At 43.2% G+C, this 18935-nt stretch overlaps 1 protein-coding gene across 1 annotated transcript; it reads right to left on the bottom strand.

Annotated features, from left to right (window-relative positions):
* Positions 1-2010: 2010 nt before the first annotated feature.
* On the bottom strand, positions 2011-18693 carry LOC132828097 (fibromodulin-like). The gene is made up of 2 exons (XM_060845008.1): positions 17871-18693; positions 2011-2982 (listed from the first exon to the last, which is right to left on the bottom strand). Exons 1-2 carry the CDS (start codon positions 18691-18693, stop codon positions 2831-2833), a joined length of 975 nt encoding a protein of 324 aa, XP_060700991.1. The 3' UTR covers positions 2011-2830.
* Positions 18694-18935: the final 242 nt, after the last annotated feature.

The raw sequence follows: 18935 nt of genomic DNA, 5'->3' as shown, positions 1-18935 counted from the left end.
GAACCTTTTTTAACCCCTCACCCCTTCTCCTGTCTCCGGGCTTTTTAACTATATAAGCCTCTTTGGTGAAAATCAGTAAATTAATCCATTAATCAATATTTTTCTTTCCATTTTTCTGACATTATTCTTTGATAAGAAGATGAGAACATTTTGTAATATTTATATGTATGAGAAATGACAAACACAAAGACATATTTGCCTGGTAGGAAATGTATTTTATGCAGACCTATCAAGAAAGAATCATTTTAATTGGCAGTACACAGAACATGGCAATAATTTTTAAAACTACGGGTGCTCAGCAGAAACTGTGCAAAGGAGGTCACAGGCAAACTGCTTGATCATTTAAACAGGCAGCATCCTGTTGGCATTGAACTTACCCCTTGACCTGCGACCTGTGCCCAATACAAATGCTAACACTGCTGTGCGTAGTTTAAGATGATTGAATCATAGAATAAGTGCAGCTCAGAAGGAAGCCAATCTGTTTATCATGCCCAGACTCGCTTACTGTGAACTTGGGGATGTGGTGGGGATAGAAGAAGGGATGGCAGAATTGTCATCCTCTGGAAATTTCCATGGCTCTGGACTCAGTGGTGATAAATGCAAGCAACACTTACCTTTTAAGTAACATTGCTATCACTCTTTAATGTAACACCTCTCTCATCAGCCAGAATGGCAAACATCTGGTTAGATGACACTTGGAGGGGAGGTATAAAAACATTTCCTGTTCTTGCAATTCCCTCAGGCGTTGCTGCTGAATCAGGCAGCTCTTTCATTCTCTTTACACTTGGCAAACATTTTATTTTTAGTCAAGTATTGCAATAGCAATGCACTGCCATGAAAATGGCCAAGACTTGGCCTTTGGGTCTCTGTGAACAAAGCACTATGAACTGGTAAAGCAAAATGCAATTATCCAGAATGACCCCTGAACCTGGTAGAACATTAAATCAACTAGATTGCTGTTCCTAGTCTCCATTCAGTTCCACCTGAAGTGAAGCATAACACAGAAACATGGAAATTCAGAGCAGTAATAAGCCATTTAGTCTGTTCTGTAAAAAGATGTGATCAAAGCTGGTCATCTAATTCAGTACCCTGTTACTGCTTTCACCAATACCCTAATCCTTTTAGCCCTAACTCTTACTTGCAAACATTCAATATTTTGCCCTCCACCACTTTCTGTGGTGGACAATTCCACAGACTTACCACTCGCTGGGTGAAGAAATTTCTCCTTATCTCAGTCCTAAATAGTTTAGCCCATATCATTAAACTGTGATACCTTGTTCTAGACTCTCCAGTCTTCAGGCACGTGCTTCCTCTGTTTACCCTGTCTAGCTGTACGAGTGTAGTTTATGGTTATGGAATGAGAGCAAGAATGGCCATAGTTATGATGTCCCACCATGAGAGACCAACCTATTGATATTCATTTTCACAGATAAAGATGTTTGGTGACCATTTTCCAAGTTTCCAATATCACAAGATCCCACGCCCTTTAAAAAGATTAGTTTATAAGGGGGGAAGTGGAAATTGGGCAACCAGCTTTTAACTGAGCATTTAATTGTATTCTGATGGTAGGCTGGGGATGCATTGCATCCTTTATAATAAAAACAGACTGAAATGAGGGCGGTTGGCTTCGATGGTGCATGTGTACAATAGATATTTCCGCAAATAAAAGTTTCTGAATAGTGTGCAAATCAGGTTTCAGTTTTGCACTTTGCCAGCTGGGCATCAGCACTGAAAAGTACTTTTTGAGGATAAACTTACATAGGAACATGGGAAATAGGAACGAGAGTCAGTCCATTGAGCCTGCACCATCATTCGACTAAGTCATGTCTGATCTTCTACTTTAATGACATTTTCATTCAGTATCCTCATATTGCCTTAATAGCTTCGATATCAAGAAAGTTACTGATCGTTTCCTTGAATATAACTATTCTTTTATAAGTTATCTTTGAAAAATGAGTGCAAGCACCACATGTTGCAGGTAACATGTATGTTTTCAGAATTCTGCACTAAGTCAATAAACCAGAGGACTGTGCTGCATTAACCCTTTATGCATTGAAATAAGAATTAAGCCAAGCCTTCCAAAAATATCACCTGATGAAGGAGCAACGCTCCGAAAGAGAGACTTCACATTTTGGACTATTACCCGGTGTCGTGTGACTTCTGACCTTATCCACCCCAGTCCAACATCGGCACCTCCACATCATCCCAAAACTATGACGCATGATGACCTCCAGAAATCAGCCAATTGGTATCATGCTTTATTAGATTGTATCTAAACCAGAGGTAAAGTTTTGGTGTCGTTTATAATTTAGTGGATGGCAATTCAAAGCATTAAGTTAATAAATGTTTCGATGAAAATTCCTGAGATCAGGGCTGATATTGCAAGAGCTGAGCGTATTATTATACTGCTCTTTTAGTGCTGCCTTCGCTGTTTGGGAGGTGTAGAAAAAGTTGGCTTAATAGCTGCCTGCAGCTGAGTGGAAGCTCATCCTATTCAGCCCAATAAACAGCAGAGGGAGCAATGTAATGAGTGACTTGGCGTGGTGGCATATTCTGCAATAGATCATGAAGTATGCTTGGTTTGATTTTCTGCCAAAGCGCTGTAATGCTGAAGAAAAAAGTTTCAGATGCAATGGGAATAATTTGTTCAGTTGATCCATGGAGGAATAGCTCTCTATCTTGCTGCAACAAATCACTAACTAAATCACGAGAGAAATAAGATACAAGTGAAGCCTCTGAAGAAGCTGGATGCCTAGTCATTATATACTCCAGCTGTAGAAGGAGGTTTACATGTGTAAATGGGCATTGTAATAAGATATATGAATACACATCAAATGTTTATTATTCTTGCTTGGCGAAGACAGCTGTTTACTTCTTGTGGAATATTATCTTGCTTGATGCTGTTGCCATCCAGTCGAAGCACTTGAATCTTGGAGAAGCTGATTAATCCCATGGTTCTACAGAAGCTGTCCACAGTAAACTCTGCAAACACCACAGACTGAAATGTTAGAGACATGCTGGAGAATGTACAAGTGAACATATACCTGGTACTTAAAGTGCAGCACATCAGACATTGCATTATCCCTTTAAAGTGCCATTAATATGTGGCTTTCAGGATTTTAAAAAATTGTTCGCAGGATGTGAGTATTGCTGGCAGACCAGTATTTCTTGTCTATGTAATATGTTCTGTGTTCCCATCACCCCCTGTCCTCCAAGGTGCAATGTTATCTCCTCTCTGAAACCTGAGATTCATACCCATTCTTGACAAAACCCTTTTTTTTCATCTCTTCATCTGGTGCAAGGTTATCCGCACAGTCCATTTGTAAATAGGACACAATTCTGGGTCAACCATCTTGCAGTTTGCATAGAAACTCTGTCTGCTCGATCAGCATCTAAGCATTTTGTAAAGTTTAATATTTTTTTCTTTTAATCTGAATATTTTTTTGACCAAGAGTAAATAAAACCTGAATCTTAAATGATTAATGATGTTAACTAAAACTGTCTACCTAATTGTCTAAGCCTAATTGCCCATGAGAGGATAATGCTGTACTTCCTTTTTAACTCACTGTGGTCCTTGGGTGTCGATACACTGACAGTAATCCATGGAAGGGACCAATGTTCACTTATGGTTTCTTCCCAGTTATGTGAGTCTCTGAGGTGGATGTGTGGCAGTGATGTCTGGAGCTGGGAGTTAAACCCATAACAACAAATACCCATGTGCAGAACCTTGGAGCTATTTCGGGACAATTTAGCTATGACATGAGATAACCTGTAAATTCATATGATTTTCTAGTTGGATTTAGAATTAGATAGACAGTTTTAGTTAATGTCATTTATCATTTAAGATTCAGGTTTTATTTACTCTTGGTCAAGAAAATAGTCAGGTTAAAAGAAAAAATAATTAAACCTTATAAATATGCTCAGATGCTGATCGAGCAGACGGAGTTTCTGTTCAAACTGCAAGATTGTTGAAACAGCGTTGAGTCCTATTTACAAGTGGACTGTGAGGATAACCTTGCACCAGGCTAAGAGATAAAAAAAATGGAGTTATGCCAAGAATGGGATTGAAACACAGGCTTAGGAGAGGAGATAGCATGGCACCTTGGAGGACAGGGGGGTGGTGGGAACACAGAATGCATTACATAGAACATTACAGCACAGTACGGGCGGCACGGTGGCACAGTGGTTAGCACTGCTGCCTCACAGCGCCTGTAGACCTGGGTTCAATTCCCGACTCAGGCGACTGACTGTGTGGAGTTTGCACGTTCTCCCCGTGTCTGCGTGGGTTTCCTCCGGGTGCTCCGGTTTCCTCCCACAGTCACAAAGATGTGCGGGTCAGGTGAATTGGCCAAGCTAAATTGCCCGTAGTGTTAGGTAAGGGGTAAATGTAGGGGTATGGGTGGGTTGCGCTTCGGCGGGTCGGTGTGGACTTGTTGGGCCGAAGGGCCTGTTTCCACACTGTAAGTCTAATCTAGTACAGGCCCTTCCACCCTCAACGTTGCGTTGACCTGTGGAACCAATCTGAAACCTATCTATCCTACACTATTCCATTTTCAGCCATATGTTTATCCAATGACCATTTAAATACCCTTAAAGTTTGCAAGTTTACTACTGTTGCAGGCAGGACATTCCATACCCTTATTACTCTCTGAGTAACGAAACCACCTCTGACATCTGTCCTATATCTATCACCCCTCAATTTGAAGGGAACAGAGGAAACAGCCACCTTGCTACTTTTGGAACATGTGAAAAACAGATCATTTCTAAATTGGAGGAGTATACTATCTATGTCACTTATGATATACAAATAGCAGATGAATCCTCATTGAGTTTGAGTGCTATCTTGGAATCTTTTCTGGGGTAGATTCTCCCAACATTGAAACAATAGAAGATCATTAACCTGGACCTCAAGGCTCCTGAGATTATTTCGCAAAATAGTCTATCACAACAGAATGTTACACCACATGTGCAACCATGTAGCATAGGTTTTTGATGAGTAAAGAGATCAAGAGTTAGGGGGCGAAAGTAGGAGAATGGGGTTGAGAGACAAATCAGCCATGACTGAAAGGCAGAGCAGACTCAATGGGCTGAATGGCCTAAGTCTGCTCCTATATTCTGTAGTCTTATGGTCTAAAAGAGAAGTGGACATGTTGATGTTGCTTTTGGACTATAAAAAGACGTTACTTGGTACACAACTCAAACTCACTTATTGTTGGTGTTTAATATTATCCCATCTATTATGTGAGAGCTGAATTTGCACATATGGGTGGAGATCAAATGAGTCAAACTTAGGAATTGCCTTGCACTATCAAGGCCAGAAACATAATCTGGACTTATAAACTTAATAGTAAGGTCCTGAAAAGTGTTGCTGAACAAAGAGACCTTGGAGTGCAAGTTCATAGTTCCTTGAAAGTGGTAGATAGGATAGTGAAGAAGGTGTTTGGAATGCTCGCTTTTATTGGTCAGTGCATTGGGTTAGCTGTTGGGAGGTCATATTGCAGCTGTACAGATCATTAGTTCGGCCATTTTTTGAATATTGTGAGTTATCCTGGTCTCCCTGCTATTGGAAGGATATTGTGAAACTTGAAAGGTTTCAGAAAAGATTTACAAAGGTGTTGACAGAGTTGGAGGGTTTGAGCTAAGAGCAGAGGCTGAACAGGCTGGGGCTATTTTCCCTGGAGTGTCAGAGGCTGAGGCGTGACCTTATAGAAGTTTATAAAATTGTGAGGGGCATGGATGGGGTAAATAAACAAGGTCTTTTCCCCAGGGAGTCCAAAACTAGAGAGCGAAGGTTTAAGATGAGAGGGGAAAGACTTAAAAGGGACTTAACGGGTAACTTTTTCATACAGAGGATGGTGCGTGTATGGAATGAGCTGCCAGAGGAGAAAGTGAAGGCTGGTACAATTACAATATTTAAGAGGCATCTGGAAGGGTATATGAATATGAAGAATATTCATGGTTTAAAAGAATATGGGCCAAATGCTGGCAATTGGGATGAGATTTATCTAAGATATCTGGCCGGCATGGACAATTTGATCTGAAGGGTCTGTTTCCATATTGTACATCTCCATGACTCTGAGACTGGATACAATTATTGGGGTTGAAGGTAGTGGTTGGATGACATTTGGCAGGGGCTAGGTGGCAATTTCACAGATGTGATTTCCCAAAACTAGAGTCATAGAGTCATAGAGATGTACAGCATGGAAACAAACCCTTCAGTCCAACCCATCCATGCCGACCAGATATCCCAACCCAATCTTGTCCCAACTGCCAGCACCCAGCCCAAATCCCTCCAAACCCTTCCTATTCATATACCCATCCAAATGCCTCTTAAATGTTGCAATTGTACCAGCCTCCACCACATCCTCTGGCAGCTCATTCCATACACGTACCACCCTCTGCATGAAAAAGTTGCCCTTTAGGTCTCTTTTATATCTTTCCCCTCTCACCCTAAACCTATGCCCTCTAGTTCTGAACTCTTTAATCCCAGGGAAAAGACTTTGCCTACTTATCCTATCCATACCCCTCATAATTTTGTAAACCTCTATAAGGTCACCCCTCAGCCTCCGATGCTCCAGGGAAAACAGCCCCAGCCTGTTCAACCTCTCCCTATAGCTCAAATCCTCCAATCTTGGCAACATCCTTGTAAATCTTTTCTGAACCCTTTCAAGTTTCACAACATCTTTCCGATAGGAAGGGGACCAGAATTGCACGCAATATTTCAATAGTGGTTTAACCAATGTCCTGTACAGCCGCAACATGACCTCCCAACCCCTGTACTCAATACTCTGAACAATAAAGGAAAGCATATCAAATGCCTTCTTCACTATCCTATCTACCTGTGACTCCACTTTCAAGGAGCTATGAATCTGCACTCCAAGGTGTCTTTGTTCAGCAACACTCCCTAGGACCTTACCATTAAGTGTATAAGTCCTGCTTAGATTTGCTTTCTCAAAATGCAGCACCTCACATTTGTCTAAATTAAACTCTATCTGCAACTTCTCAGCCCATTGGCCCATCTGGTCAAGATCCTGTTGTAATCTGAGGTAGCCCTCTTCTATGTCCACTACACCTCTAATTTTGGTGTCAACTGCAAACTTACTAACTGTACCTCTTATGCTCGGATCCAAATCATTTATGTAAATAACAAAAAGTAGAGGACCCAGCACCGATCCTTGTGGTACTCCACTGGTCACAGGCCTCCAGTCTGAAAACAACCCTCCACCACCAGCCTCTGTCTTCTAACTTTGAGCCAGTTCTGTATCCAAATGACTAGTTCTCCCTGTATTCCATGAGATCTAACCTTGTTAATCAGTCTCCCATGGGGAACCTTGTCGAACGCCTTACAGAATTGGCCTGGATTTGGACTGGGTAGTTTTGCATTTAGAGGATAATGTATTTTGAATGGTGAGTTGAATGCATGCATTGTGAGACTTGAATCATCGCAGTTACTTGGGTGAAGAGTCAAAAGTCCTTTCCCTGTCCTTCATTGTTCATACAAGATGAACTTCTTGAGGTGGTCTCTGTCTTTTGTCTACTCTCAGCTTAAGTTGTTTTGCTGTAGAATTCATGTGGAAATTTGTTCACACCAGTGTTATATTTATTCTGTGAATAATACCAAGAATAGAATGAGGCATCAGGTGATTGAAATAATAAATATTACAACCTAGCTATATATTTGATAGCACCATCTCAACTGTCAACCTCTCCTACCTTGAAGGGCAAAGGCAGAAGGTACATGGGAACACCATCATCTGCAAGTTCCCTTCCAAGTTACAGTTGAGTTGAAACTATATTGCCATTCCTTCACTGTCTTAGTATCAGAGTCCTGGCAGTCCCTTCCAATTAAAAATGAACAATAAATACCAGTTTCGCAGGCAACATTCACCTCACAAAAATAATTATCTTAAAGTTTCGCCAGTGAAGCAGAGAAGATTAGCAGCCGTTATTTGCCAATGCAGCAACCAGTGTGACTACACAGTAAGTTGCTTGTTAGCTTACCCATTAGATCCCTTTATAATGGGATTGTGATTGAGTGACCAGGGCAAGACCTCATCCCAGACTCCCCAGCGAGACCTTACAGACATAACTGTGCAGGCTCATGTACTGGGGACATCACAGCATCCAGAACATTTCAAGGTTAGGGCTTCTGGCAAATTTTCCAGACTGGGAATCCCTTTCCCCCAACTCCATCCACCCCATTATCATGGGTTACATTTCAACTGGACAGAAGTATTGTTGCAAACAGATTCTGATGGAAATTTATACAGCAGCCACATAACTGCTGGCTCACTTCCATGGGAGTGGAATGCGAGACTTATGGAAAGTAATGACTCAGGTATTCACGAGCTATTCAACTGTGAAAGGTATCATAACTAAGCCTGGTTCTGTTTCCATGTAATGTCACTCCAACATAAGTAAACAGTTTATGTTGACATTTCGTGAATAGGAACCTGAAGTTCAGAAATGAGGATTCTGATTGATGCTCCAGACACATTCCTAGGCTAGGTGTAACCTTGGCTGAAATGAAATCATTCAGCATGAACACAAGATTGAATTTGGAATCTTTCTGATTGACATTGTTCAGCATCAGACTCACATTTTAATGAGTGCCCTCCTATTCTGTTATATTCAATCTATTCATTAGATTCCCTTCCTGCCAATTTTGTCCTTTGAAGGTACTGACTCTAAGATGTAAACTTAATAATTGAAAGCTAACAGATTCTTGAATTCTATATTGAAGCTGAGCTTAGATGGATTAGACACAGAAAATTCCCAGGTGACTCACTAACTGGCAACCAGACGTAAGCTGTTTTGTTTTTGTTTTGGCCTCTCCTAGCATAGGTCTTGTGGTATACTGGTAATGTCTCTATTTCTGGGCTAAATGCTCCAGGTTTGAGTTTCTCACCAAGTGTTGTTGGGCATGGTGGGTGTGGCTGTCTGTAACATGGCCAAACAGTCAATTGTCAGCCTGTAATGTAAACTGGATGATGAGTGGGAGAGTTTTCTGGTCAGCTGTCCCAGAGAAGACAATATAATTGCAGGACTTCGCCAAAGGGATTGATTCCAAGCCAATGGTCCAATGCATGGATATGGAAGTATGAGAAAGGACAACCAGACAGAACCCAAGGGTATTAAAAACCATTAATGCTTTTGCTCCAAATATATTCATTATTCATAAAATTTGCAATAAATACATTACAAAACATGTTAACTTGAATATTATAAAATATGCAATAAGATGCATAAAATTCAGTGTTGATGCAGGACATTTAGCCCATTAAGTCCACACTGACTCTCCAAAGAGTGTCCCACCCTATCCCCATGACCTTAATTTCCATGACTAATCCACCTAGCCTGCACAGCTTTGTACTGTGGGAGGAAACCAGAGCACCCAGAAGAAACCCATGCAGTCATGGGGAGAATGTGCAAACTCCCACAGAGTAATCCAAGGCTAGAATCTAACCCAGATCCTTTGCACTGTGATACAACATTGCTGCTTGCCTCCATGCACCATACTTCACTATTAGATGCATTATTATGATTATAATTGTCTTACTATTTACAATATATATTCTATCAGTAAATCTCACAACTGTCGTCTGCAAGGTGTTAGAAAGGATTCTGAGGGATAGGATTTATGACCATCTGGAAGAGCATGGCTTGATTAAATGCAGCCAACACGGCTTTGTGAGGGGCAGGTCATGCCTCACAAACCTTATCGAGTTCTTTGAGGATGTGACTAGAAAGGTTGATGAGGGTCGAGCTGTGGATGTGGTGTATATGGACTTCAGCAGGGCATTTGATAAGGTTCCCCATGGTAGGTTCATTCAGAAGGTCAGGAGGAATGGGATTCAGGGGAACACAGCTGTCTGGATACAGAATTGGCTGGCCAACAGAAGACAGCGAGTGTAGTAGAAGGAAAATATTCTGCCTGGAAGTCTGTGGTGAGTGGTGTTCCACAGGGCTCTGTGCTTGGGCCTCTTTTGTTTGTAATTTTTATTAATGGCTTGGATGAGGGGATTAAAGGATGGGTCGGCAAGTTTGCAGATGACACAAAGGTTGGAGGTGTCGTTGACAGTATAGAGGGCTGTTGTAGGCTGCAGCGGGACATTGACAGGATGCAGAGATGGGCTGAGAGGTGGCAGATGGAGTTCAACCTGGATAAATGCAAGGTGATGCATTTTGGAAGGTCGAATTTGAAAGCTGAGTACAGGATTAAGGATAGGATTCTTGGCAGTGTGGAGGGACAGAGGGATCTTGGTGTGCAGGTACATAGATCCCTTAAAATGACCACCCAAGTGGACAGGGTTGTTAAGAAAGCATATGATGTTTTGGCTTTCATTAACAGGGGAATTGAGTTTAAGAGTCATGAGATCTTGTTTCAGCTCTATACAACTTTGGTTAGACCGCATTTGGAATACTGCGTCCAGTTCTGGTCACCCTATTACAGGAAAGATGTGGATGCTTTGGAGAGAGTTCAGAGGAGGTTTACCAGGATGCTGCCTGGACTGGAGGGCTTATCTTATGAGGAGAGGTTGACTGAGCTCGGACTTTTTTCATTGGCGAAAAGGAGGAGGAGAGGGGACCTAATTGAGGTATACAAGATAATGAGAGGCATAGATAGAGTCGATAGCCAGAGACTATTTCCCAGGGCAGAAATGGCTAACACGAGGGGTCATAGTTTTAAGCTGGTTGGAGGAATGTATTGAGGGGATGTCAGAGGTGGGTTCTTTACACAGAGAGTTGTGAGAGCATGGAATGCATTGCCAGCAGCAGTTGTGGAGGCAGGGTCATTGGGGACATTTAAGAGACTCCTGGACATGCATATGGTCACAGAAATTTGAGGGTGCATACATGAGGATCAGTGGTTGGCACAACATCGTGGGCTGAAGGGCCTGTTCTGTGCTGTACTGTTCTATGTTCTATGTTCTATATCAAGTATACAGACCTAGGCAAGCCATTTCAATTTGGGAATAAAAATACACTTCCTCCAATAGAATAAGTTCCACTCTAAGGAATTTGACAATGTACATTCTTCATAAGGCATGGCTCAGGGGATCCTACTGAGGGTAAATTGAGGGTCTGTGCCCAGCTAGAAGCAGCCTTACACAAAGGTGGCTGGCAGAATGAGGATGATCTTGGGCATGTATTTCTCCTCCATAACTATAAATTTATTCATCATGTCGCTGTGAATACAATTCTTTTTCTCCCTCCAGATGGTCACTTGAGTGCTTGCCATGAGGCAGGAGTGAGGAATGGGTCAAACCTGTACCATGTACATAACACTAAGACTGCCTTGGATCTGATGACTAGGTTCTTAACTGTGATGGAGAGGCTATCTCACTTGCACCTGACTAGTGTTGGTTTTCTGATTTCCTGATGAAGGGCTTTTGCATCAATTTGGTTTTGCCAATTTCTTTAACTCTCCTCCCCCCTCAACTTATCCCAGATCCAACCCTCCAACTTGGCACTGCCTCTTGAACTGTCCTACCTGTCCATCTTCATTCCCACCTATCCGCTCCAACCTCCTCCCAGATCTATCACCATCACCCCCCACCTTCATCTACCTATCTCCTTCCAAGTTACCTTCCCCCCAGCCCCACCACCCACCTATTTATCTCCCAGCCCCCTTGAGCCTCTCCATGCGGACCCCATATTCCTGATGAAGAGCTTATGTTCAAAGTCGACTCTCCTGCTCCTCGGATGCTGCCTCACTTTCCCAAAGGTACCATACAGTCTAACGTCTTCCACAGTGTCCATCGGGAGTCTGAAGAAGGCGTTTAGCTTGCTGTCAGCCTTGCCTGATTATCTAGCCTCATTTATGGCACACTCAGAAAAACCAAACTGGATATTGCTGGTGGGAGTTTCGAGCTGAACCTACACGTTAGTTAACCAGAACAGAACATTTTAGTAAATTATATCATATCATTGGCCCATTGACCATCATTGAGCCCACTGCCTGTAAGTGCTAAGGTGTAGTGTCACAGAGCCTTGTAGGTGTCACTCCTATCCTTCCTCATCCGAATAGCAACATTCTTTTTCATCCATGCTGGAAAGGATTATTGGCTTGGGACATGACTTGCTCCCTTCCTGGGCTCTTCATCTCTCTGCTCTGCTTCACCAGCTGCTACCCCTCCAGCTGTTTCCCCGTGGCTTCCTCCTCCATTGGTACAGCTTGGAGGGGAGAGGGAGGCTGCTGGTGGCAGGATGCTGCTGTTTGGTGGTCCGCTGTCTCTTTCTGTTCTTTCCTCTGCTCCCTCCTTGTGTCCTTCTTTGTCAAATCTTCCTCACTGCAGCACTTCATCTGCTTGCAGTCTTTTGCCTGGTGACCTTCTCGTTTAAAAATCTTACAGTGCTGTAGATGGCCTTCACTTGAGCCAGATTTGCCCCAAGGATAACAAACGTTGGGCTGCCCAGCGTGTACCAGGCAGTGCCAGCCTCTTCCAGGTAGCAACACGAGGGAGATTGTGGGATTGCTCAGTTACCATCCACCATTAATGTCATCTTGACCTATTTGTGGTCCAAATCCCAAACATATCCTTAACCTTAGTACAGTTATCGAATGCCTGGTTCGGAAGGTAGGCACATCCACAACAGGAACGTGTGGGTTGTAAAGATGGACAGATACCATCCAGCTGCATTCAGACATCAAAATCAACATTAACTCGAGCTGACACGTTTCTGATTATGATCTCTCCCTTGCCTGATAGATATTTTTAATCAACCTCTTCAGAAGTGTTACGATGCAGATCTGGAGAAGGTGGGACTTTAACGCAGGCCTCTGGTCCAAAGGCAAGAATATTGCCACTGCATCACAAAAACTCTCCACTCTCCTGCCTGACAGAGGACAGAGTATGGTGTATACTGTGGCATCAGCTGTGGTAATCTAGCTCCATACTGCTGGAAAATTAATTTGGACTCGTCATGTTTGCACAGCTCATACCAGACTGGGTAAAAGACCAGCTGGAGTTTTACAGCGGCCTCAAATTTCTTCCATTTTGCAGCAATTGGAGGAAAAGAGTTCCCAGCTGGTGAATTCATTAGCAGAAAATTGAATAGAGTTTTTATTGGCACAGAGTCAGGTTATGTATGGGAATTTTGTTGGCGTACAGCAAACTCGCATGCAAATGACAATTCTGTTCTTTATAATTAGGAACAAGAGCTTAAGTTTGATCATGGAGTTAAGATATGGTGCAACCTTGGTGTCATTGAGGGTGGTACAGGTTTGAGGGTTGATTGGTCACTTCCTGTTCCTGTGATCCAGCCTTAATTGAGCTTTCATGCCATCAATCATGATGGATGTGACCAGTTCACACTGTTGAGACTTTCCGCAAAATTAATCCACCCTTCCAATGGTTTTAACAGTGACACACAGACTCAAACACAGACACACAAAACACTCTCTTACACACACACATAGTCTTTCACACATGCACACACTCCTATTTACACTTACATACAGACCCATGCATTCGCACACACACTCTCACACACATGCGTGAGCATACACACACATGCACACATACATGCATATGCATATACAGACATAAATACGCGCAGACACATGCACTCCTACATATGCAGGAAGAAAGTTTTCCATTAGGCCGTTTGGAAACTCAGCAGCTCAGGCAGCATCTGAGGAACAGGAGAATCAATGTTTCGGGCATAAGCCCTTCATCAGGAGTGAGGCTTGTGAGCCAAGGTGGTAGAGAAATAAATGGGAGGGGTGTGGGGCTGTGGGGAAGGTAGCTGAGAATGCAAGAGGTGGGTGACAGTGGTAGGTTGGAGAATAGGGTGGAGCGGACGGGTGGAAAGGAAGATGGACAGGTCATGAGGACGGTGCTGGGTTGGAAGGTTGGATCTGGGATAAGATGGGGGAGGGGAGATAAGGAAACATTGATCCCGTGTGGTTGGAGGGTTCCAAGGTGGAAGATGAAGCATTATTTCTCCAGGCGCAGTTGTTGAGGGAGTAGCGATGGAGGAGGCCCAGGACCTGCATGTCCTTGGCGGAGAGAGACGGGGAGTTAAAGTGTTTGGCCATGGATAGAGGAGTTGGTTGGTGCGGGTATCCTGGAGATATTCGCTGAAGCATTCTGCAAATAGGTGTCTCCCCAATATAGAGGAGACTGCATCGGGAGCAATGGATACAGTAAAATGATACGTGTGGAAGTGCATGCAAATCTCTGATGGATGTGGAAGGCTCCTTTGGGGCCTTGGATGGAGGTGAGGTGGGAAATGTGGGTGCAGGTCTTACAATGGCACGGGAAGATACTGGGAGGGGAAATGGACCTGACAAGAGAGTCGTGGAGGAAATGGTCTTTACAGAAAGCAGATAGGGGTGGGGTCCGTTTGTAGGTGGCAGAAGTGGTGGAGGATGATGTGATGTATACGGAGGTTGGTGGGGTAGAAGGTGAGGACCAGGGGGGTTCTGTCCTTGTTGCAGTTGGAGGGGTGGGGTTCAAAGGCGGAGGTGCGGGAAGTGGATGAGATGCAATGGAGGGTGTCATCAACCATGTTGCAGTCTTTGAAGAAGGAGGCCATCTGGTGTGTTCTGGAGTAGAATTGGTCCTCCTGGGAGCAGATGTGGTGGAGGTGGAGGAAGTGGGAATAAGTGATAACATTTTTATAGGAGGTAGGGTGGGAGGAAGTGTAGTCCAGGTAGCTGTGGGAGTTGATGGGTTTGTAGAAGATGTCTATGTTGAGTTGGTCACTTTTGATGGAGATGGAGAGGTCCAAGAAGGGGCGGGAGGTGTCTGAGATGGTCCAGGTGAACTTAAGGTCGCAGTGGAAAGTGATGGTGAAGTTGATGAACTGTTCAACCTCCTTGTGGGAGCACAAGGTAGCGCTGATACAGTCATTAATGTAGTGGAGGAAGAGGTGGGAATGGTGTCAGAGTAGCTGCAGAAGATGGACTGTTCCACGTACCCGACGAAGAGACAGGCATAGCTGGGGCCCATGCGGGTGCCCACGGTTATTCCTTCGGTCTGGAGGAAATGGGAGGATTCATAGGAGAAATTATTGAGGGTGAGGACCAGTTCAGCGAAATGAATGAGAGTGTCAGTGGAAGGGTACTGTTGGGGGACAATGGGAGAGGAAGAAACAGAGAGCAAGGAGACCCTGGTCATGGCTGATAGAGGTGCATAGGAACTGGGTGTCTATGGTGAAGATGAGGTGTTGGGGGCCAGGGAAACAAAAGTCATGGAGGAGGTGGAGGGCATGGGTGGTGTCCTGAATGTAGGTGGGGAGTTCCTGGGCCAGGGTGGATAGGACAGTATCTCAGCTACCATTCCCCCATCCCCACCCACTCCCAGTTATCTCTTTACTCCCTTGGCTCACAGCCTCATTCCTAATGAAGGGCTTATGCCTGAAACATCGATTCTCCTGCTCCTCGGATGCTGCCTGACCTGCTGTGCTTTTCCAGCACCACACTCTTGACTCTGATCTTCAGCACATGCAGTCTTCACTTTCTCACTGTTTGGAAATTCATTTCACATCCAGGGAACCTGAAACAGCAACTCCCTGAATGAGAGAAACTGAACACTGGGAGAAACTGAGATGAACACTGATAAAAAGGAGGACTAAGCAATAGTATCGTTTATAGAACCAACCAGTCCTTTCTAGAAAAGCAAAAGTATCAAAGATGGTTTTACAGGAACAGAAGGAAGATGATCTGCTGACACTTCCTCACCCAAGTGTAACCTCTTTGTAAAGCTAGGATTAAGGGATACCTGAATAAGGATAAAATCCTGTTAAAATCCTGTTCTATTTTCCCAGCAAAACATTTTAATGTGAGTGTGCTCACTTCAGATTTTTGAAGATTTGAAGTTCTTCTCTACTGTCAACTGATAACTCTGTGTACATCAGTTGGAAACATGATTTTTATGTAGGATAAGAAAACTAATGTTTTGAGCCAAGCACCTTTTATTAACACCGTTATTTTCATGGTTAATCCCCAATTCTGGTGTATCATCCAGCTGACCTTAAAACCTTCCTTTTCCTCAAGTTTTGGTTAGAATGTGAATTAAAGAGCAAAGTAAATGCCACACAGATGTTAGGAGTCATACTACAAAATAAGTAATGATTCTCAGTCACAGGGTCAATAAGTAAATTACAGCTAAACTAGACCAACACTTATGAAAACAGCTGAAGAATCCCTGGCAGCATGTTTATGGCAACAAAGCCACAATTTTCAACAAATGGAGTGAATGCTGAGGGACTTCATTGCATTTATCTTTTTAGGGATGCATCTTTGTCTAAAGGTACTTTAAGGGTTATAATTATGTAATGAATTTTACACACAGCAGAATCTGGCACTTTGTGTAAGTGTTCCCTCTTTACGAATGACACGAGGTACAGAGTGTGGCAGCCTAACTGAAGTGCAGGACATCACACCAAAACGTTTCTTTTGTTTTACACATTTGTGGGATATAGGCTTCTCTGGCCAGCCCAGCATTTATTGCCATCCCTAGCTGCCCTTGAGAAAGTGGTGGTGAGTTGCTTTCTTGAACCGTGACAGTTCACCTGCTGTGGATTGACCCATGATGCCGTTAGGGAGGGAATTCCAGGATTTTGACCCAAAGACAGTGAAGGAACGATGATATATTTCCAATTCAGGATGGTGAGTGGCTTGGAGGGGAATTTGAAGTTGGTAGCATTCCCATATATCTGCTGCTCTTGTCCTTCTTGATGGAAGTCCTTGTGTGTTTGATAGGGTCTGTCTGAGCATCTTTGGTGAATTTCTGCAGTGCATCTTGTAGATTGTACACACTGCTTCAACTGAGCATTGGAGTTGGAGGGAATGGATGCTAGTGGATGCAGTGCCAATCAAGCAACTTCTTTGCCCTGGATGGTGTCGAGCTTCTTGAGTGTTGTTGGGGCTGCACTCAACCAGGCAAGTGGGGAGTATTCCATCACACTCCTGACTTGTGCCTTGTAGATGGTGGACGGGCTTTGGGAAGTAAGGAGATGGAGAGTTACTAGCCTCTGACCTAATCACCCTTACTTCCTGTGATTTGCACGCATGGAACCACAGAATAATATTGTGCAGTTAATTTTTCTTTTCTCTCCTGGATAAAGGGACATTGTGTCCAATTTTAGTGCACTGACTGTTACTGTTATCAATTAATTGAGATTCATCTTAATTTTTTTTATTATATACTGTTAAAGCTAATTCGCAGTATTGGATCTAATGCTTGTATACAATGTGGTGAAGCTCTGTCATAATTTAACATTGCATTGGACTTGCTCCAATGTTACTTTGAGAAAAGAAAATTTACTTCAAGAGAAAAGACATTGCATGTACATAATCCCTTTCACAGAATTACTATAATGCAAAAAGAGGCAATTCAGTCCATTACGTCTGCATCAACCCTCTGAAGAGCATCCCACCTTATACCTGCATGGCCAATCCACCTAAACTGTACATCTTTGGACTGTGGGAGGAGACCCATGCACACATGGGGAAAGCATACAAACTCAACACAGTCACCCCAGGTTGGATTCAAACCTATGTTCTCAGTGCTGTGAGGCACCAGTGCTCACCACTGAGACACCGTGCCACCCCATTGTGCTGCTTTCATGACCATAGGATCTCCCATGAGCCTTACAGCCTGTTATGTATCTGTGTATTGTCATCGTTTCCAAAATGTTGGAAATGTAAGCTCTCAGTTTAACTTTTCCTCTGACAATCCCTTGCTAGTGCATTCAAATGACAATATTGAATGAGGATTCAAACTGATTTCCCCAACTCCGTCATTAGTAAAAATTAGGTGTGAATGGGGACAACTGGGGAGACAGATTCAGCTTAATTGGGAACTTCTATAAGGTGACACCATAAACCTTTCAAAGTAGAATCATATCCCACTCACCTTTGATTTTGTTGGCATGTAGATACAGGTGTTCTAAGTTCTCATTGACAGGAGGAATCTTCTGCAGTTTATTATGGGAGAGATCTAACTCAATTAAATTGGAAACGTTAAATGTGTTTAAAGGTATCCCATTATCTGTTAGCTCATTGTTTGAGATCCGTGCATATTGAAGTTTAGGGAACTGTTGGAAGTACTCCTTAGGAATTGAGCTGATGTGATTGAAGTCCAAGTAGAGCTGGTGCAGTGAATCTGGAAGTACTTCAGGGAGTTTTTTTAAGTGGTTGTTGCTGAGGTCCAAGTAAGACAAAGACTTTAAAACTCTGAGAGAGCCTCCAATATCTTCCAGCTCATTGTCATTCAGCAGTAGCTTAGTCAAGTTGTCGAGACCTTCTAGTACATTGGGTTGAACAGTTGAAATCTTGTTTCCTGCAACTCTCAGTTCCCTCAGTGACTTTGGCAAAGGAAAGGGAATCTTGGTCAGATTGTTATGTCCCAAGTACATTCTCTCCAGGCTTGTCAGCTTGGAGAATACATTTGCACCTATCTTGTCACTGGAGATTTTGTTCCAATGGAGGACAACCCAAACGAGATGAGTAGCATTGTCAAAGACTCCATCTGGTACAGCGTCGATCTGGTTGCTCTGCAGGTAAACATATTTCATCCGGGCTGGCACCTCGGGGATATATTTTAACCTACGGGTATCACAGTACATAGCTCTGGGAAAGATAGATGGGCAGGTGCATTCAGCAGGGCAGTTGGTTGCCAATGGAGGCTCATGCTCAGTCCCATAATATTGATTCCTGTAATACCGAGAATATCCCATAATTCGTGCAAGCCAATTGAAATATCCATGGGTGTACTGGCAGGCACCTCCAACAATAAGGGCTGCAAGGACCAGCAGGTGAGTCAGCCTCATCCTAGGAATTTAACATATACAAAATTAATATTAACAATATTTAACATATACAATATTATAGATATATTATTTGCTGAAAAACAGACATTTTTGTCAGGACAAGCAAAGACAGAACAAAAAAACTCACCACTAGAGAAACTCAGTGGGTC

Source organism: Hemiscyllium ocellatum, chromosome 26 (assembly GCF_020745735.1).
Source record: "Hemiscyllium ocellatum isolate sHemOce1 chromosome 26, sHemOce1.pat.X.cur, whole genome shotgun sequence".
Taxonomy (NCBI): domain Eukaryota; kingdom Metazoa; phylum Chordata; class Chondrichthyes; order Orectolobiformes; family Hemiscylliidae; genus Hemiscyllium; species Hemiscyllium ocellatum.
Note: the sequence above shows the minus strand (reverse complement) of the source record. Positions and strands in the feature narration are given on the sequence as shown.

What these genes read in the sequence shown, in the direction of transcription:
- LOC132828097 (XM_060845008.1), bottom strand. Translation starts at nt 18,693, where the DNA reads ATGGGATATTCTCGGTATTACAGGAATCAATATTATGGGACTGAGCAT. An exon ending in ACATGCCAACAAAATCAAAG is followed by an intron (nt 2,983 to 17,870) that starts GTGAGTGGGATA and finishes TGGTGTTTGCAG; the next exon opens with AGTTTACTGTGGACAGCTTC.